Source organism: Amblyomma maculatum, chromosome 1, assembly GCF_055883805.1.
Source record: "Amblyomma maculatum isolate TAMU_Amacu chromosome 1, ASM5588380v1, whole genome shotgun sequence".
Lineage (NCBI taxonomy): Eukaryota > Metazoa > Arthropoda > Arachnida > Ixodida > Ixodidae > Amblyomma > Amblyomma maculatum.
The window spans coordinates 367,997,973-368,020,185 of NC_139344.1; the positions used below are offsets into that span (position 1 = coordinate 367,997,973).

A 22,213-nucleotide genomic window follows, 5' to 3' on the forward strand; every position below is an offset into this window, starting at 1 on the left:
TCTGCTCTATCGTTTTGCTTAATATCCTACGTGTCGCTTAATAAAGGAGTTTCAAAGCTATGCAGTATTTAATGTGTAAGTAAACGTCCGACGTGCTTTTAGTCGGTTTGTAACAAAGCACGCGATATGGAACGTCTCACGCTGGCTGCTCTAAAGGGAAACATTATAATTTGGAATCCATAGTGGTGCTGGTGGCCGTAGTGCGAAAAAAAAATCCTCTTAGTTTTTTCTCACCACTACTCGGTGTCATCTCTACGTGTTCGATGAGGGAGATGTGCTGTCGGTCGCTTGAAGTGATCAGATCGCTCATGAAGGAACTCGGTGATTCGCGATCGCTTCTACGATGTGTGCGGCTGTTTGCGACAACGTAAGCGCTTTTTGTCTGTAAAGATCGGAACCATTTTTAAAGAACGCTACCGAGAGCGATGGACATTGTGATAACGTAGATCACCTTGTGCGCAGGCCGCTTTCGCCGCCGCAGAATTATTTCCGATTCTTTGTGGAATAAAGTTAGACTGGAAAGTAAGTACAGATCTTCTTCGATGAAGCGCTCATCTAAAACCCCAGAGGCCAAGCAAGCAAATTCTCATTTTCTCCTTGGAGAGTATCGTTGGCAGTGCAGTCTCCCTGAGCGCGTCTATCAAAGATCAGTCTATACAATCTGTGCCTACGCGCATATTCACAATCGACGCTGACAATCGCAGGCATCCAGATAACCACAGACTTTTGAGAAATCTTTAAGCATCTCCTGAGCAGAGGACTGAAAGGACGGTAAAGAATGCAGATCGCTGCATGCTTGTGGAATTACGACAGCGAAAGCGACGATGATCTGAATCAGGTTTCATTGGTCTCAATCGAACAGCAACTTCATCTCTGTGCACTAACCTTCAGGGTCCTAAAGACGGTTCATACATTGGGAGCATGTAAAAAAAAAAATAAAGTTGAGGCCACTTACTGAACTCGGTTGAAGTGCTTGTTAATGAATAGGTGGGAGCCAACGTGTAACCTGCTTCCCCAAAGCTAAAGAATAATTAACACCCAAAAGCGAACCGTTAAAAGGACCAAATTTCTTAAAATTATTTAACCAATAATAATGCATTGTGCAGGATGTAGAGGTAATTGGGAAAGTTCGATGTAGTGACCACAGGATGGTGAGGTCCCGAATTAGCCTAAATCTGAGGAAGGAACGCAATAGATTAGTAAGAAAGAAACCCATCAACGAATTAGCGGTGAGGGGGAGGGCAGAAGAGTTCAGGATCTCGCTAAAGAATAGGTATTCAGCTCTGAGGATGGCGACATTACCCTAGAGGCAATGAACAATAATTTCAGAGATATCATTACTGAGTGCGCGGTAGAAGTAGGCGGTAGGATAGTTAGAGAGGATACCGGTAAGCTGTCTAAGGAGACGAAAGATTTGATTAAGAAACGGCAGAGTATGAAAGCTTCCAATGCAACAGACCAGATCGAATTGGCCGAGATATCAAAGCTCATCAATAAGCGCAAGGTGGCCGATATAAGGAAGTATAACATGGAGAAAATTGAGCATGCTGTTAAGAACGGGGGAAGCCTTAAAGCGGTAAAGAAGAAATTGGGCATAGGCAAAAACCAGATGTATGCGATAAGGGACAAGGCGGGCAACGTCATCACTAATATGGACAAGATAGTCAAAGTAGCCGAGGAGTTCTATACAGATCTCTACAGTAGCCAAAGTAGTCAGGAACGTAATGAGATTGGCGGTAGGGAAAAACAGTCAGACGTTCCACCAGTGACGAATGACGAGGTCAAGAAAGCACTAGAAACTATGAAAAGGGGGAAATCAGCTGGAGAGGATCAGATAACTACAGATTTGCTGAAGGACGGGGGGGATATCGTGCTAGAAAAACTGGCCACCCTGTATACGCAGTGCCTGGTGTCATCGATGGTACCGGAAGCATGGAAGAATGCAAACATTATCCTCATTCACAAGAAAGGGGACTCTAAGGACCTTAAAAATTACAGACCAATCAGCTTACTGTCTGTTACGTATAAGGTATTTACTAAGGTAATCGCTAATAGAATCAGGACAACCTTAGACTGCAATCAAGCAAAGGATCAAGCAGGGTTTCGGAAACGGTACTCTACTATCGATCATATCCATACCATCAATCAGGTGATAGAAAAATGCTCGGAATATAACCAGCCCTTATACATAGCATTCATTGATTACGAAAAAGCATTTGACTCAGTTGAAACCTCGGCGGTGATGCAGGCATTGCGAAATCAGGGGGTACACGAGCCGTACGTGAAAGTGCTGGAAGATATATATAGTGGCTGCACAGCAACCATAGTTCTGCATAAAGAAAGTAACAAAATTCTCATAAAGAAAGGTGTTAGGCAAGGAGACACAATCTCCCCAGTACTATTCACAGCTTGTTTAGAGGAAGTATTCAGAGACTTGGAATGGGAGCAGTTAGGCATAAGGGTAGATGGAGAATACCTCAGTAATCTGCGATTTGCTGATGACATTGCCTTGCTAAGCAACTCGGGGGATGAACTGCAAATAATGATTGATGACCTAGACAGAAAAAGTAGAAAGGTAGGCTTGAAAATCAATATGCAGAAGACTAAGGTAATGTTCAACAGCCTCGGGAAGGAACAGCAGTTTACATTAGGTAGCGAAATACTGGAAATAGTAGGCGAATATGTCTACTTAGGACAGGTAGTAACCGCAGATCCGGACCATGAAAAGGAAATAACGAGAAGAATAAGATTGGGATGGAGCGCATTTGGCAAGCACTCGCAGATTATGACTAGCACCTTACCGGTATCGCTCAAGAGGAAAGTATACAACAGTTGCATCTTGCCTGTACTCACCTATGGGGCTGAAACGTGGAGGCTAACCAAGGGAGTTCTACTTAAGTTGAGGACAACCCAGAGGGCTATGGAACGAAAAATGGTAGGGGTAACATTAAGAGATAGAAAGCGTGCAGAGTGGGTCAGAGAAATAACTCAAGTTAACGACATTCTAGTGGAAATTAAGAAGAAATGGACATGGGCAGGACATGTAGTGCGAAGAGAGGATAACCGATGGTCGCTGAGGGTAACAAACTGGATTCCAAGGGAAGGAAAGCGTAGCAGGGGGAGGCAGAAAGTTAGGTGGGCGGATGAGATTAAGAAGTTCGCAGGGGTCAAGTGGATACAGCTAGCACAGAACCGGGTTAAGTGGAGAAATATGGGAGAGGCCTTCGCCCTGCAGTGGGTATAATCAGGCTGATGATGATGAATAATGCACGCTATGAGAAGAAAATTCGAGAACCAGCGAGTGCGCAGGAGCGCTCAAGACAATTAAAAATGGGTCAAAAGACAAGAATTTTTAAAATGATACACGCGAGCATTTGTTTATAATTCTGCTTTCCTTCGTGTTACTTCGGATGCATTTTTTCCCCTGATATAAGGTTCTACTCAGTAAAGTTTCATAAAAAAAAAAAAGGTAAAATCTATGTCTGCAGAAAGAAATAATTCATGCCATATAAACTCTGCAAGGCCGAAAGTGCTGGTCAAGATTTTCGAATAGTTATAAAAAAGTAAATGTAAATATATCACCACGTAATTGGTAATCGGCTATGCTAACTCACGCTGCCAGGCCCGTCGCAACAAAGCCTGGCTCCTAACGCATGCCGCAGCTTGCTGTCAACACAGCAGCCCCGATTGGCATTCACTGCGCGTGTACATGGAGGCACAACCACTATATACGCTCTTACGCGGGACGAATTTCCCACGCTGACTTCCTCGTTGATTCGGCAGTAAAGACTGAGCGCAAGCTAACCGTCAACATTGATAGTATATAGTATCGTTAATGAAGCTTCACGAAGGGGCCACTCTTTTATGACGCGACAACAGTCACCTCGCGTTTGGAATGGGCGACGCGTGAGAGATCACCACGCATCAAACAAAGTGCAGAGAGCATGGGAGCGTCAGACGTTTACGGATTCGGGACTTGCACTTCCTTTTTGTTTTTATTTTTTGTTTTTTTGTCCTTACGTTTTCTTCTTCCGTTTCCCAGAGGATTCCATTTGTATCGTGGCGGATTCGTTATCTACGTGCTGCCATAAACAGGCCGGTCTGCGGTCGCCGTGTGCGTGACGTATGGCACGACAGAGCATGACGGCGAAGACGCGGGGAAAAGAGGGGACAGAAAAGGAGACCTCACCTCGGATGACCTTGGCCTTCTGTTCTGCTGGGCAGGATGCGTTGAGTGCGACCAGTCAATGGCACTCTGGACCCTGTTTGCCAAAGAGAATCGACAATTCGATGTTCAAAATGCACTCTGCTGATGGGGACAATCTGCTATAAGGACTCTGAACACTCTTTCGCGGCCTCGCTACCAAAACTGATAGGTCAAACGGAGCCTTCCGAAACTTCCCAGAACAGCAGCTGAACAGGAGACTGAGCTGTTTGTCACTGTTATTAATTTTTCGGTACGTAAGAAGGCCTAACATGTGGGAGTTCTCATAGTATACCTTTACTCATTCTTGTTCTTGCCCTGAACGTTTATCGTACGTTGAATTCCTGGATACCAAACGGCAATTATTCGAAAGACATGCTGAGGGCTAAGGCTATAAAATTGTGTTAGTGCAGAATAGCCTTCTACATCTGGACACTTAAATTAGCCTCTGTGTGTTTGCATACCCGCTATGTCCAATATAAATGCGGCGCCAAACGTTGTTTTTGAAACTCTGAAATTCTGCAAACTCTGTGCCTGCTTTACTGTTCAAGCCGGAAAACAATCAATAAAAGCACGCCTAATTCAATTTCGAAGTTCAGCTGAAAGATCATTGCATCTGACATCCACGCCACAGTTATCTAGCTATTAAGTACAGGCGTTCGGCTCGATTGAAGAGAAAATCCACAAACTATTCAAATCGAGGGAGGGAGGGAGGGAGGGAGGGAGGGAGGGAGGGAGGGAGGGAGGGAGGGAGGGAGGGAGGGAGGGAGGGAGGGAGGGAGGCGGTGATATACTGTTGAATGAGAGCCGTTATGTGGTTTTGAAGCATTGGTTCGCTGCCTGACATGCCCTTACAAATCGGTAGCATCCATGGTGACGTCGTCCGCAAGCTTAGCGCTGTTCGTTCTGATAAGAGCAGTTGCTCGGTTTAGCAGGCTCCCACTCTATGTATACGGACTCTGAATGACACGAAACCACACACAAGGTCATGAGGAATGGTCACGTTCTGGCTACCGCAAGGGTGCAGCGGCAGCCTCATTTCTGCCGTCAACATGCAGAGCACGTGATGAACCACCTCTCCGACCAACCTAGTCTCGATGAGAACATAACCCAAATTTAAGAATTAAACCGAAACTTTCATTCTTGTCTGACGGGGCCATCATTTATATGCAAATGCTTTTTAATGGTTTTAGTACTGCAAAATCAACTTCTTGGGCTGATAAAAGTGCCAAGATAAACTGCAAATATGTTTCACCTTACACAAACAACATGGTATAATTAAAAAGAACTAATTTCAGCATAAAAATAATAGTCTTCGAAACAAAAAAGAAAAACGAAAATTCTGCTCTGAAATGAACGTCAATATCCACCTCGTTCAAAAAACAAAAAAAAAAAGAAGAAAAAAAAAGCCGATATATATATAACGAAAATTGCAGCTTCTATGAGTTTTTCATCACACGTGAGCTTGCAGCCATATTGCGGGACCATTTAAAGTACTCTGTGTGGAAAACAATATGTCAGCCCTGGCGGTTTCCTTCCCGACCGCACCATATGTGCTCATTAAGCATCCTCATAGCGCCAACTCTCTCCCAGTTGAGATAATCTCCGATCATCCCCCTCCGGGGATTGGAAGCTGCTATATACTCCTTACATGGCTTGCAAGCAAACTCTCCTGTGCTCTAAAGCTTTTGTCTAAGAATGTGCAATTCGTTCGCGCCAACAGGCTTAATTTTATTTGCCCCATTTTAAAGGTGCATATATTTCCCCTGCGAGCTTAGGAGGCTCAAAGCAGCAGGCACACCTCTTCTAAACAAGGTCTGTGTTCAGATGCCCGATGTTAATTCTTACGTGATCACACCGGCCTATTCGGGACATATGCACTGTAGACAGATTATGGGCCAGCTCGTACCTTAGCGGCTTGTCTCAGCAAGGCCTCAATGTACTATTGGTTCAAAGCTTAGAAATGGAGTCACGAAAGTAAAAACAAAAACAAAAAGGTCGATACCTTACTGCATCATGTGGCCTTACCTGAAAGCCTCGTCCTAACGTCAATAACACCGCGCCCGAATACGAATCGACTACGTGAGGACTAGTGACACCTTATTTCATTAACCAGCCGCCAGGGGTGATTAATGTCCGGATATAATAGCCAGCCGCAAAGCAGGACTGCCCCCTGCAGCTCATGGCAACAGAAACTGCAAGTCATGCGTCGGCAGCGCCGCCATTGCAAAGTAATACAAACAGATAACAGCGCTCATTGACTGTTTCGTTGCGAGATGCAGCAAGATTAGTGAACAAATTCAGTATCGTGTGTAGAAAAAAGAAACAATCAAGAGACGCCAATATGACCCGTGAAACGCAAGCAAACAAAAATAGCAAGGCGAAAAACTAGTTCACACAAGCAGATTAAGACTGCTAAGTGCTTCTTGAAACTCGGCGAGCCCTCTGGGTGACCGGATACGCCGGAAGGAAAGCAAAACTATACGTCCCGAAGGAAGAGAACGCGATGGATTCAGGTGAGAGCGGAGGAAGATGAGACAAAGAAGCGAAGCCATGGAAGAAAATATGCACCCCCTGTTATTTACGACTAGCCTACGATGTCGCGCCGAGGAAGAAGATTAAACAAGAAAGAGGGAAAGGGAACTGCAGGGCGAGGTCTTCTGACCTCCGCACAGTATGCGCGAAGCTCGCGAGAGTGAACGCAGAACGCCCACTGATGCTGCGGCGTTCTGCGTTCGGCGAAAGTACGCCGCGAAAGAGAGAAAGAAGAAACCAGGTGACGGCGGCGTTCGAGAAAGTTCCGTGAGGCAAACAAGAAAACTAAGAAATAGGGCCGTATACATTGCCCCCCCCCCCCCCCCCCCCCCCCCCCCCCCCCCCCGTCCACTCCCACTCCTCATTCCCCCTCCTCGCTCCCTCCCTCCCCCTCACACAGTCTGCACAGTCTGGGATGCTAAGGTTTTCGTTTTCTTTGACCAAGAATGCCCCCCCCCCCCCCCCTTTACTCTCCTTGAATAAAAATAAAAATAACAGGGACGATGTAAACCTCCTAGTGGCTATGCTGCAAGTAGATCCGTGGAACCGCTCAACTTTTCGTTTCTTCGAGACGATCTCGGGTTTCTCCTCTTGGGGGTCACAAAGTCGCCGTTCTGGATGAGAGAGAGACAGAACGAAGAATGTATATATGCATGGTCACCTTCCATCTACTCTGACCTCGCCCGCCTGCCCCAAATACAGGTTCACGGACTAGACCTATTTTGTTTTTACTTCGGATGAATCTCTGTCCTGTTCTGTCCTTTTCTTTTTGGTCTTCGCTTGAGAACATTGTGCGCGCGCCGACGTATATTTTGTTATCGAGAGATGAGAGTTTTCAGGACGTAAACAGGCTGACGCATGCGCGAGAGTTCTCGGCTCATTGCACGTGATCTCCGCTGTCGAATGATGTTAGAGGAATCAGTGAACAACTTCATATCCTGAAGCGAAAAATTAGTGTGACGCTTATTAAGCGTAGACAAGCGCATTTCGTCCGCGTATTTTTAAATGTTTGTCTTGTTTCAATCACTTCGATTTTAAGGTTATTGTTACTGTAATATCAGTACACATCCAAAACATATGCTAGCAAGCCATACGCATCACAACGCATTCGCTAAGTTCCCCTATAACGCTAGGTACCAACGACGTAGTACGAGTTGAACAATGGAAATTCGCCATGACCTGACAGCTTTACTGCATCGTTTTAAAAACTGTTTAAGCATAAAACAGGACAGATTTTATGTCAGGTATTCACATTAGCATATGGTTGAAACTTGCTTCCCCCATTATTCTCGTGTTCGCACACAATACTGATACCGAGGACTGATGACAGTATAAAACTGAAACAGATTTCGGGTTACCGTCCAATTATTTCGAATAAAATATTAATCAAAATCTTTGCAGCAATGCTGCAAACCGTAATTAAAGATACTGTGGGACCCCACCAGGTATAGACAAATTGTTACTAAGTGCTGTATCACGGTGTCATAGCCATGCTTCAGATTGATCTAGAGAAAGGATTTGACCAGGTCTCATATTATTTGCGATACTGGAGTAGATTAACGTCGGATCGGTCCTGGTGGAGGGCATACGCATGGAGAACAGAATCTGTCCTACTAGATCAATCGTGTACAAAGTACTTAGCAAGAGGATACCAAATGTTTGCTGGTGCGACCACATGCACTTTGTTTTTGTTTTGTTTTTTTCAGCAAAGTGTGGCATGTGATGCAGGTTTTGCACTGCTCAAGAATAAACAGACAAAACATCCGCAAGGTCTTTGCAGTTCTCATCAGGGCTTCAAGCGAAAAAACAAGTGCAGCGAACTTTTTTCACCGTGTAGGCGATAGTCGATTCTCTTTGTCGCACTTATTTTTCCATCAAATTGTTAAGCGCTTCTTATTCGTACGAGATGTAAAATATCCTCTTCTGCGTACCATTTGTCAATTACGCTTGCTAAGAGCTTTGCCAATGTTCCTTGCGTCAAATGCTTCTCACATCGCTAGAGTGAAACGTGCGTGGTTGTTTTCGTGAAATTGTTCTAGCAACGTGGTTCTATGTACCATGAGTTTCAATGGAATATTTAACCAATGTCACCAGAAAATGGTTCTACAAAGGTCTCACTGAAACAGTCTTGCCTTTTCCTGTGTTCTGGTCATTATACCCTTTCTGGCCAGAGCAAAATGTATTGAAAAGCGAAAAAATAATGCCGGTCTGTCGTGAAAACGTTCTTTTTTTAACTGCATGTGGGTTCTGCTAATGAAGACTTAGATGGCGGAGAAAGAAATCTGTGCTATAAAGAGTGAACTGATTTTTTTTTTTTTTTTTTTTGTAGAAAGCCGGACACTGTTGAACATGTATTTATAGATTGTTGGGATGGAGTTGTCCTACAGCGAACTTTTCTCGATATTTCCCTTTAAACCCCCATGGAATTCGGTTCTTAGCTGTAGGAAAAATGATGACGGTGTTCCGTATATATGATAATGCTAGAAACGCCGAATGACGGTTCGCCATGATGATCTTCTTATCAGAACCATCCAAGAGTATTTTGATGATTCTCTCTGGCAGATCACTGATATTTTGAAAACTCAGTCATGTGTACCTGAGGTTATCAATGTATTGGAAAAAATTATTAGTTTTATTGTTTTATAATTAGAAATATTGCATCTTAACCGGCCGGCTTAAATTTCTTTATAGCCTATATAGTGTTTGTAAAATAAAGGCATTAACTACAAAAAAAAAAAAAAAAAAAAAAACATCGTGGTCAATGCGTTGCGTTCCCATCTGGCATGCAGGGGACCTGGGTTCGTACCCGAATGGCGAAAAAATGATGGCATTGAATTACATCTAATTTCTTAAATACGTCATTTATAGGAACCTATACTCGTCCATTTTTGGCTTCATTTAGACCCTTACCAAATTCATTATATGGCTTTATTTTGAATGTGAGGTGTTTGAAATTTCCGCTCGAGGTGATATGGTTTGACTTAGTAACCCTGTCGATCAATCAGGATTCTTCCACATGAATAATTTCCGAACCGCGGCGCCGATAACAACTCGACTACTGCGCCAACGGCTTCGCGTAATATTGAAGACCTCGAAGCCTGTAGCGTCTTTGTAGGGCAGGTTACAGGTGTAACCAAGCATTGTTGCTGTGCGAGAAAAAGAAAAAAAAAAGAAAAAGCTTGCTTCCGGGGCTTTCGTTTGTTCGGTGAACTGGCAATCCGAAATTTCTCGTCATTTAAGCATTTTTTTTTTTTTTTTAATAGAGGGGCCCTTACACATTCTTACATGCTTGGTGAAAGAATGGCATCTCCCTTAAACTTCATAACACTCCAAAAAATTTCGCTTCTGAGCGCTTCGATTGAAAACTTGATGGGGTCTTCTTTAGCAATTTGCGTGTCATCTTGTAGCGATCGGGGAATGTCCCTTTGAGAGGCTGAGCTTTGTCTCAACAAGTTCGCACGCACACGCAGACTCCCTCCCCCGTGGACTATTTCTCACAATTAGAGAAGTACGTTTCGTCCTATAGCGTTATACAGGTGCCATTGTATTGTCAGCACTTGAATGATTTCTTAGTGCGTGACGGCAAATAGATGACAAGGGCAACGGGTTAATTGAAACGACCTACTTCCAATTCAAGATGAAGGCTCTTTTTAAAGCCCGCCTCCTCGTGTTCCTATGTCAGCTTCTTTTTTTTTTCTTTTTGTCTCTTTTTGTTCATTTGCCAAGACGGTTTAGAGGTTAGAAATATCGACCGGCTCTGTCATTAGAACGTTCGTTGATTCGGAAGCAACTGCTTCTGCTGAGGGCGCCACTGTTCGGGGACACGTCGCCGCCGAGGTCGCCGGCTCTGAGCGCGCGGTTTGCTTCCTTTCTGAGCGCGTTCGCCTCGCGTCCGCGTGGTAAACGCAAACTTTTTTGTGTGCGCGTGTGCAAGCCCGTTAACGTTGAGACTGGTTGCGTTTGTTTTTTAAGGCGAAAGCCGTTCTAGGCTCATGGAGCGAAAATCTATGCGCAGAAGCTGTGCCTGTTATCTGTGCGTCGCATCTGTGCACTGGTGTGCCAGTCGCAAAAGCGGACGTGCAAGGAGGGAGATTAAGAATGAAAATGATTGATGGTGATAGGTAATCAATAAAAGTTATAGACATTGATAGAGGTAATGATTAATGCTAATGACTAATAATGGTTAATAATGACTAAAATTATTTGTAAGGACCAGTATATCAAATTACGACATGTAATGACCGCAATTGATTAGAAATGAGTAAAAGTGCTTAGCGATATGTGGTAATGACTATAATAGCTAGGCACGACTCATCATTACTGTTAATGACTACGAAATGACCAATATGTGAAAGGACATGTAATGGCCACTGCTAATTCTAAATGAGTAACCTGCTTCGTTATGAGTGATAGGGGCTACAATGACTACGCAGGCAGACTCATCACGACTGAGAAACGACCAATATATCAAACTACGACTTGAAATGACGAACTGTGGCAAACAATGAGAGGCAAATGATAGGAGAAGGGTAGGCTTTCGCCGTCGTGCGCTTAAGATATATCTAAGAGATCCTCTAATTTTATCTGCCGAGCTCGCTCCAGGCAAAGACAGCAGCGAGGAGTAGAAATGCACTCGCTTCCTCTGAAATGAAAGCGGCGCTGAGGTTAAAAAGTGCAGATGCTGAAGCATAATGCCCTATCAGCTGCCATTGAATTTGCTACAAGGGACAGCAGATTGAACTTGTTGGTGATTAATTATAGGTTAACCGTGCAAACAACGTGACGGGAACAAAGGAGAAGAAGACGGTCCAACCGCGCTAGTTGTGTCGTCCTTTTTTCCTGTGTTCCTGCCACGTTGTTTAACCTATTTAGTTACCAGGGAGCTGGCCAGCGAACTAGGATTTTCAACGATGTGTTGTGAAGCAAATGAACACGATGAGGTAGCACCAGAAGCTTTTCTCGCAGGTTATGTTGCGAGGACATATCAGAAAAAGCTACGAAGGTTTTTTTTTATATAAGCATGCAATTTGTTCTAAATTTTGCCGCGCTAGTCTGAGTGGCCTTGCAAGTAAAGAAGCCTGTGCATACAACATTTGTTTATACTGTTGAGACTGTTTGAGCCGATGCGATAAAATGAAAAGCCACGTTCCACAGAAAATCCGGCGCCCGCTCTGTCGGCGGACAGTCGGAAAAAAACCTATCTGGTAAAAGGCACTTAAGTTGGTGATATGGCCAGACGCCTTTGTCGCAATGAGAACACATGACATGTTCAATGTAGCAGGAGCTGCCAAACCAGAGAGAGTCAATAAGATGTAAGGGTGAAATGGGAATTATTGAAAGCGGGACCCTTAGATCCCAAGTCAGGCACACTATACTCCTATAGGGCACGTTCGTACGGCTTCGGTAAAGAGGGGCTTTATATAGCTATGTGTAGGGTGCTATTTCATATAATGCGGTGGCTTAAGGCTGCATTCTAATGATATGCGACAGAGGCAGCAAGTACGGGATACGGTGAATAAGCACGTAGCAAAGTGCAGGCACTCTAACGAGGCTCCACAAAGATACTTAGGAACCCCAAGTTTTGCTTATCGCTACCAGGTTGCTGCTTAATTTATGCAATATTTGGTAATGATTTTGAGGCGACATGTCAGTCGAGCAAGAGCCTGTTGCAGGAAATATAGTCAACTGGACCAGTTACAGGTTACTGAAAACCAAGGACAGTGGAGGCTTGATGTACCCCGCAAAGGAAGTTATCAAGCTTTGTCAGCTTACGAGCACCTTCATTAACAGGATGATGAAGTCTGAAGAGGTCCGGTGAAGTAGCAAACTGTGTAAACTTTTGGTTTAATCATTGTTTTCTCACTGTACACAGTACCTGCAGCTAACCTATAAAAACAATGATCGTGCCCATGCTAAGGCGCTATGCAAGATCTTGTTAAGTTGCTGCACCCACTGATAGCGAGCTGGGCTGGAAATAACTCAACAGTGGAGCGATCTGTATGGCTATGGCATAAACCTCTCTCAAGAAAAGTTTTCCGTCTGCGATTGGTAATTTTCTCCCTTTTTTTGTGTGGCCATTAAATAAGCGTACTCGGCTGCTCGCTGAATCTCGGCTGCAGTTGCACTCTGACGCGTGAACATTCTTGTGATCACAGCTAAGAGTTTCACAACAGCAACACTCGATGCGCGTTCTTCCATTGAAAATTACGAACCAGCAAAATTGTATGGGTTTGCGAGCAGCCAATAAAAATTGTAATAAAAACTTTCGGCGCATATACGTAGCACCTTGAGGCAGACAGCTCTATCAAGCGCGCTACTTTGTCCGGTCATGCAAAATGCGGGAAGCCATGACGGATAGCGTTCTGGCGTACAAAGTTTAAGGTCTCCAACTGAGTAAAAGATCCCAGGTTATCATCTAGATTTAACCTAATAAACATCTTAATATTTCCACCGTAAAACTTATCACAATGAGATAAAAAGGTTGGTTACATGTCGCATTTTCACAGAGGTTGCTCATAGTAGGACATTTTTTTATTTGATAGCGCTGGCAGCTTAGAACAGGTTGACATCAATTTGTATATAAAAGCTGTATGCAGGAATGAGTAAATGGTATGAAAATGACACGCGGAATTCGCGACATATAGTTAAGTGGTTATGCATTAGGCTACCATGGCAGCTGAATAGCTTCGAATTGTTCACAGCCGGGTCACTTTTTAATGCGACGAACAACTGGATCCGATGCAACATCACGGTAATGCGAGCTCTCCATTCGAGTGGCCTTGAACCACCGTGACTATAAGTTTTTCGGGGTACACTCCAGTATACATCCTTGCCGAGCAAGCGCTAAGTGCTGACATGGTCGTACTAGACAGGACAGTATATACTAATTCTTGTTGCCAAATTGTATGAAGCGGAGCTCTTATATCCTTAAAATAAAGCGCTTCTACCACGCCGACGCCTCCCTCAAAGCGCAGCCAGGCGCAGCTCTCCGCGCGCGGCTGTCCCTGAACGGTGGCGCCGCGGCGGTGGCGACTAGAAGTAGGCGCCTCCCGCCGGTTTCGGGTGAGGTAGCAGGCCGCACCTAGTGCGCTTCCATCGAGCGGCCGTGGCTATACATAATAACTGCAGCGATAACTGTGGGCAATTTATTATGCTAAAGGACAGAACAACAGAGATAGTGACGTATGTATTTTAGACATTTAAAGGGCGTTCTCAAGAGAGATCCAAAAAAGGCATCCAATCATTTTTTAATCCACGTCATTTTTTTTTTTTTTTGTTACGTCAAAAATATTGCTTTGCGTACTACTCTTACGCAGGTGATTGAATAAAAATGTCCAGCGAAAACCAAAAGAAAGTACGCTTCATGTGTCTACGTGGACTGCCTTAATTCTCGCAGAAAATGTCGGCGAACATGCTGCAACGGCAATACAGGCCCTCACAATGTGCAGTTCGTTATTTGCGTTCCGAGCTAAGTGAAGTCCACCAACGTTATCAGGCAGGTCATGAAAGAGAGGAAACTTGTTACTACAACCAGAAATTAAAAATAAAAGATCGCAGATATGATAACAGTCCATTAGGTCTAGTTTAATTAGCGCAAATCATGGCCAAAATTGAAATATATATATATATATATATATATATATATATATATATATATACATATATATATATATATATTCCTTGGTCTTGGTAACGAAGCGTTATTAGACGCGACGCACGGCTTTCATGTTCGCTGCCCGTTGACAATGTATGAGGGCAAGGGAAGCGGCCATGCACAAATCTGTCTACTCTATTACATATGTCCTAGTCCCACCAACTCACTACCTCAACCTATGCACAAAATGCTCTGCGAACCTCGCGAGGAGAGTGTCGGGTTTTCGCCACACCATGGTTACCTCTCGAAGTCTTATATACTCTACTGCCATTGCGTTCAACGACCCCAGCACTTGCAGCGGGCTGAAGCAAAGTCCTATACAGACTTAGTGCAGAGTTGGAGCCACTGATGAGTGCTTTACCAACGCCTTCACGAGAACCAGTGTTTTGATTAAGTCCAGGTAATAGGCGCCCACTCTCCTGACTTCGGTGGCGAGGAGGGAAGGGCAAGCTATAACAGTAGCTGCTATAACAGTAACCAGGCGGGTATCGACGTTAAACCGGACATGAAACCAAGTTCACTTCTTCTGCCGATGTTGGCATTATCACCATTTGCATATATATCACCATTGGCATTTTTACGAGTGCTAGCCACGCTACGTAATCTGCAGGGCATCATCTGCGCTCTCCCACTGGCTACCAATTAGCGCTGGATTGCACATTGGCCGAGAAAAACCCTAACCCCCCACCCGCCATCTCGTCTTGTCGCATGACACCACCACGTCCTTTTATGTTTTCCATTTGCATTTTCAGCTATGCACCCAAACAGAACCTCTCTTCAGTTCAACTTCCGCTGATGACAACTTGCTCATTTTGGTTATAGCTGAGACGCAAACTCGACTTTGTTCTTCTATTTAGGCTGCTGTCTCTATGGTCTTGACGCTACCTGCAACATTTTTCTTTCCTCTCCTGTATTCAATATGAACGGCAATGGTCAGATGCCAGCAATGAAAAAAGAGGAGCAGCAGAAAAATAAAATGTAACATTTCGGGAATTCGGTTCGCAAATCTGCACTCAGCGACAAAAAAAAAAATAAAAATAAAATGAAGCAGAGCACGCGTGCACGCGATGAGAACCGAAGTTTGTCGCAGCTGCTCACCCATCGGCCCGAGAAGGTGCGTCCGCTAACCTCGTCGCGTTTAAATTTACGAATCGATGCTTCAGATGAAAAAAAAAATAATGATAATAATAATAATAATAAATAAATAAATAAAAAAGGACATATATACGGCAGCTACGAAAGACGTAGGACACGACGAGCAGGGCGCATTCTAGGCAGCCAGCAAAGCGAGCCAGGGGCAAAAGCAAGATCAGGGTAAGCGTGTAGAGAGGAGAGACTGCAACCGAGGGGGTCTTGTTCACCTGACGACTAATCATCCGCACAAACGAGCGAAACGCCGCTTGGCTCACGAACCACAAGTAACGGGCCCTGTGAAGACCGCCAGCCAGCCAGACCGGGAAGGGCCACCGCAGGAAACGAAAAACACTGTGCAACTAGTCGAGGACAGAGAGATTGGAGGATTGGAGTCTGTACACGGGGAAATAAGCTTGTGGAGAATGCGGTAGGGAGAAGAAACACTCGAAGCAAAGAAACAAAACAAAGCATGCAAAGGTGCACACGGTGGTAGTGAGAGAAGCTTCTCTCGGTCAAAACCAAAAGTGCAGCACCACCACCGGGTCGACGCGGTCAGCGGCGCAGGCGTCGGGCGAGTTCCTGCACCACGCCAGGCACGGCGTGGTACGGAGCGCGAACACACTGCTGCCCTACCAACCAAGCGACCGAGTCGGCGTCACGCTCTCCGGAGAGAGCAAGCGCCCACCCCATCCTCCTCCCTTCGTTCGCGCCGGCAAACAACTTCGTTGCCTCACACAGCCGCCCGGAACAGGCATCGGCGGCTGCAACAGCAGCACGAGCGGAGGATGCGGAATGGCTTTTAAAAAAGAAGCGTCTCCCCCTCCGGCGCGCCCCAAACAAAACCTCTACCTCCTCCTCACGACGATGCAGCCCAGCGGAGAAGGTCACGGGCGGGCGTTGAACGCGCGCGCTCTCGCGTGGGTCTCTTCCGGTGTTGCGGAGGAGGAGGAGGAGTAGGAGAGGGCGACATTGCCTGGATCCATGACTGGATCCCCTCTTCTTCCTACCCCGGCAGGTTGCGTCGGCGTCGTTGGGCTGTCGCGATGGGTTTAATAAAAATAAGTTGACTTGGAGGATGTCGTGATAATACTGTGGTGAACTTGCTTCGATAACCGAGGTTTGTAACTTGTGTCTCTTTATGGGATGTACTTGTGTTTACTGACCGATTAGAATCGAAGCACGGGAGCCAACGCAGTCCAGAAACAGCTGCATGTTGCAAGAAATCTATTAACAAGTGATAACCGTGATTCTACACCCGGTTGTATATCAACGTGACCTCGCACCTGGCTCCACAGGAACAAACGACAATGTGCAACTTTTCCCTCTCTTTTGTTAATTTAGTGTGGTGTGCCGGAGTACGAACTTAGGGGCTGAGCGGAAGAAATAGTATCTACCATCCCTGAGATTTCGGATCTAGTGATTATAGCCCTAATACATTTTTGCAACGTTCTTAACCAGAAAGGTGATGTAATGGTGACGTAAAGCACCGAACAGATATTAATACTGGTCATGCAGATAGCCTGACTCGTAGTGAAATGACATGCTATTGTATGCTATGCTATGGCAAGGTATGTTATGTTATGTTATGTTATGGTATGCTATGTTATGTTATGTTATGTTATGTTATGGTACGGTATGGTATGGTATGGTATGGTATGGTATGGTATGGTATGGTATGGTATGGTATTGTATTGTATGCTATGGTATGGTATTGTATGGTATGGTATGGTATGGTATGGTATGGTATGGTATGGTATGGTATGGTATGGTATGGTATGGTATGGTATGGTATGGTATGGTATGGTATGGAGTGCTGCGATATGTGGAACGCCGCAGTGGAGGGTTAGGACTTAATTTCGACCAGCTGACATTAGTAATGTGCGCTGGAATCGCTCAGAGTTCAGAGGTGTCATATCTAGCCTCAGAAACGGGACACGGCCTTAATTAGCACGCATGTCCACAACTCGTGGCTTTAAAGGTTGCCAACGTAAGTCATCGAAGTTTTCAGTCACAATAATAAACTAGCTATCTCGCTCACTCATTCGCCCATCACTCTTTCAAACTCATTCAGAACAGAACGTGGGTTCGAGACCAAGTTCTATGTTCTTATCTTTCACTAGCGATATAGCTTTAAACTTGACGGTTGCCGCAGTGCTACAGGCGATCTGCAGAGGAGCCTCCTGCGCAATTGAAATCATGCTACCAGGTGAACATCGGCTCACGAAGCCATCGCGCAGCCTACTCTGGCCTTGGAAATAGTTCCGAACACGGAAGCTTGTCATCGCAAGGTGAAAGACAACCAAAAAAGCACATCTTAAGCCCAGCTCTTTTCTTTCCCCGGGCTATACGATCGGGCACCCACACCTGACTTAAAAATTAACTTCGACGTAATGGTTCGTCGATCGGCTGGGCTAGGCACTCTTCTCTTTCTCAAACGTGATCGAAGCATCTCTTGCCACGGCATCTAGCGGCATCTGCGCCACGGGGCCCCCTAGTGGCGCTCGCACATTTCGCCGCCAACAGCGCCTTTCGTCATCGTCCGTCTTCCGCGTGCGTGAGCTCTCTTGCGCCACAGTTTCTTCGGCACTCAGCGTTTCGATTTGTTGCTTCGCTTTAAAAAAAAATACGCCGGGCCTATTACTTTCGTACGGCCATTAGCGGCCCCTGTATATACATGCGGGCAGTTGTTTCTTTGGCAAACTTGCAGCTGCTGCTCTGCAAAAGCTGGAGGCTCATCGTTACCGAAATATGATCCCTTATACATGGGCGCTGACGAATTACGTGCAGCACTGCCACAGGTAGAATATATGATTGAGCACCCACAACTAAAGATTTATGTCAGCTTGTGCAGTGTTTGAGAACGCGCATTTTTAGCATATAGAATGATATAATTTCAGCCTGAAAACAAGTGCAGCAACAAAATTATATTTACATTGTCCTAATTCTGAATAAAATAAAGTCTTAAACAGCAATTAATATAATACTCGGATCGATGGCTGAGTTGCTACGGCTTTTGGAAGCTCAGCACGAGGACTCCGAACGCGGCGGCCTCAGGTGAAATTAACATAGAAGTGCTGCTGTGTGACTTCAGTACACATTAAGTGCCCTCGGGTAGCCCTAATTAATCCGGGGCCAACCATAACATATACCTCGTCTCCCAAGTGCAGCTTCAGAACGTTGAACCCTGTATTCGACATCATCATCATCATCATAACAATCGTCATCACCATCACCTCACTTACGCCTGCTTTCTTCATTTCTTTTGTTTGGACGTGCGGCTCAACGCCACGGTCTTCCCGTTAAAAAGGGACAGCCAGTATCACCATCATCGTCATCATCATCATCAACTACTGGACAAACTCCTCTCCCGAACCTCTCCAATTACTAACCCTCTCATGAGCCAGCTGCTTGCACACCCCCTTAAACTTCCTTACCATATATATACCTACGCACTTATTTGGCTATCTGCCAATTTCTGCTATGTCCGACTCTTCTCCAAACCAGCCCGGTTATCTTAAGGAAACATCGGGTTACCTGCTCTCCGAATCGCAAGCCCTGCCCACTTCTCTCTTTGATTTAAGCTAGGCCGTCACAAACTCGTATTTCTTCCTCAACCCATGCACGTGCATACCAACACCTAATGAGAGATTAGATTACATCGCATAGGGAACAGCCATGGCGAACAGCGGCACGTGAACGTCTGGCGCAGTGCACATAACTATACACAAGGCTCGCGAGCATGGTGATGATATATTCGCGCACATAAACCAGCAAACCGACAAAAATGCACTCGTGCGCGCTCACGCATACAGATGTCCGTACACCTGCGCTAAAAGCGAAACCTATACGGCCACGGTGCGTTACGTAGCGAAACGTGAGGAGTAATTAAATTATCCACACGGGGAGCCGCGTGCTCCGTAAACGTGCGTGCTGATAAGTAAGAGGAAGCAGCAGTGGTTTTATCAAGTTGTTTCACGGTGAAAACACGACCACCTGTCCCGAGGGCGTCCAGAAGTTTGGTATATACCTCTGCACGCTTGCGCAATTTCCAAACACCCATATGTTTTCGCTTCTGCATTGTACTCTACGTGACGGGCTTGCGGTGTGTGATATAGCGTGCACGTCGCTTTTAGGTTGCGCTATAGACTTAGTTACGATAAGACATTGTGCTTGGAGCCTGATGAGCCGTCCTTTTGTGCTCATTTTTGACATTTGGGATAAATGCTAGCAGGCGAGGGGACCTTTAAAGAAATGAATGGTCCTTTTTTTTAAGTCACTTGGGCTAACAAGAAAGTATTTTATAATCGTGAAAATGAGCAAATACCTCATTTCAGTATTGTAACTTTAGTTAAATTTGGTAAAAGTTTATAAACCGGACACCCCTCTGCCACGCTAACAACCGCCGTCGATTCGGTCTACACTATCCACCGATTTTTGACCTGTCGGGGTGACGCAGTGGTTACGGCGCTCGACTACTGTTCCCAAAGATGCTGGTTCGAATCCCGGCTGCTGCTTTTCTATGGAGGCGAAAAGCAAGGCGCCCGTGTGCTGTGCGATGTCAGTGCACGTTAAAGATCCCCAGGTGGTCGACATTTCCGGAGTCCTCTACTGGCGTCTCTCATAGTCTTAGTCGCTTTGGGACGTTCAACCCCACAAACCATACCAAACTATATACCGATTTATCAAAAGTGTAATCCCTTTCGTCCGTCGCCCAAATCGATGGGAGCACGAATTTCACGTAAGTGAGCGGCTATCCCCTGTGTGCATAATGCAAAAGCAGTTCTAAATTCTTTGAAAACAAAACTATAAGCGTTAAAGCTCGAAGGCGTAGGTGCTCTTGAACTATTCAGAGTGAAGTATGCTTCCACTGCTACAATGTTGCTGCGAAGAGGCGGAGGCCGGTATAGATATCCGACAAACGAAGATGTATGACCGGCGTTATCGACCATGCCTGCCGCTTCGAATAGTACAGCACCAAAGTAATGCACGTAAAAAAGAGGACTCAGCTAGGTCGAAAATAGCGGAGCTTCGTGCAGACAGCAAAACAAACTTCCCGACCGGCAGCGACACAAACACGGAGCAACGCTGCAATAAACGAGCGACGAAATAAAAAATAACGATGAACGAACCGGCTCAGGCGATAAGCGACGTAGTCGCCACAGAATTTGTACCGTACGCCCAGTACGTGGCACGAATGTCGAATCCCCGTCGGTGACAGAGAGCGGTCAAGGCGACCTTTTAAGGGCTTACCGCCTTCGATAAGGGAACGAAACAAAATGTATCGGGAAGAAGGCAGAGGACAGTTAACCTGGACGGTTGTAAGACCGAAGAAAAGTTATCGGAGCCCGATATCTCATTTCGTTTTGAAAAGGGGAGGCCTCCCCTTAAAGGGGCTCCCCCGTCAAAGTGTTGTGACCTGGCCCGGCCGTGAGGCATGTACACAAACGGCCCGAGAGAAGAGCTTTGCGGAACCGTGAACTTCTGCCGGCGCGGGTGAGATACCGGCAAGTAGAAAAAAAAAAAAAAGGAAAAGAAGAAGCGCTATACAGAGCCGGGCTCACCATACAACGACGATTTCCGGATTGCCAGTTGCAAGAACCAGCCTAGCATCAAGATTATGAGGTACGACGAGGCCACATATGAAGAAACAGACAGCCATATACAGAACAGAATAGATGGCTTTTTTAAATGGATGCTAGGGTGTTTAAAGAAATGATATTACGTAATCAGCTTTAAAGAGTAAGAAATAACAAAAAAAAAAAGATAGAAATGTATTGCTTGCAGGGCTGCCGGTCTTGGACAAGTATACTGCGATGTCAGTAGTGTGAGTCTTAACTACTGATGGCCTGGGACAAGACATTAGTCCATGATTCTTGCTCCAGGTGTCGCAAGTTGTTTAGGACATCTTGAGTTACTATATGAGATCTAGTTTTCTAGCATAAGAGATCCAGACTTTTTGCTTGAAACTGACTAAAAATATAAATGTTACACGCAGCACGAAGGCAACGAAAGTGAACCGTGTGAATGCAAGAAATTTAAGTGGTGCTGAAAAAAAATTTTGTGCTCGCCCAAATTGCAGCTCTGTGAAAACTTTTCAAAACTGCACAATCAATTTTCAACTTTCCGTTGCTAATTGAGCGTTGTCAAATGATAACGATAATCCATTGGTTCAAGCGATGCTGGATACTATTCTCCATACAGCAACAGATAAGTCCCATTGATGTCACACACGGCAAGCTGAGACCTGTATTAAAAAAAAAAATCAGGTAAACAGAAAACAACATTCGAAGGTTTTCGGTAGCTTGCTATAGAGCACGATCTCCTAAGGAATTATGTGCGATGGCGATCAATAAATGGCAAAGACGGGGCTAGCGAACTATCTTCCAGAACTGCTAGTATAAAGTTATAACGAAAGCACCCTGGCAGCAGAATGCTTTTAACTGTAGCTATTGGACAGAAAAGTTTATACAGGCACAAAAAAAAAAAAAAAAGTGCGGGACTGCGCTTCAGTCTGCTTAAGAGCGGAAATGGCAAATCCACTTCACGGAGCTGTTTTATTAAAGGCATCATCATTGTTATCGCTACTATCATCATTATCATTATCAACTAAGTACACCGTGGGCAGGAAATGTAGTGCGAAGAGAGGATAACCGATGGTCGCTTAGGGTAACAAACTGGACTCCAAG

At 45.2% G+C, this 22,213-nt stretch overlaps 1 protein-coding gene across 1 annotated transcript in view; it reads right to left on the reverse strand.

Moving 5' to 3' along the window:
* Positions 1-3,476: 3,476 nt before the first annotated feature.
* LOC146208082 (uncharacterized) overlaps positions 3,477-22,213 on the reverse strand; it is a 194,657-nt gene continuing 175,920 nt past the window's right edge. The window contains exons 5-6 of the mRNA XM_084578034.1: positions 4,190-4,262; positions 3,477-3,482 (exon numbers count right to left, since the gene is read on the reverse strand). Of these exons, the coding sequence (XP_084434160.1) occupies positions 3,477-3,482; positions 4,190-4,262 (79 nt within the window). The remainder of the gene's footprint in view (positions 3,483-4,189; positions 4,263-22,213) is intronic.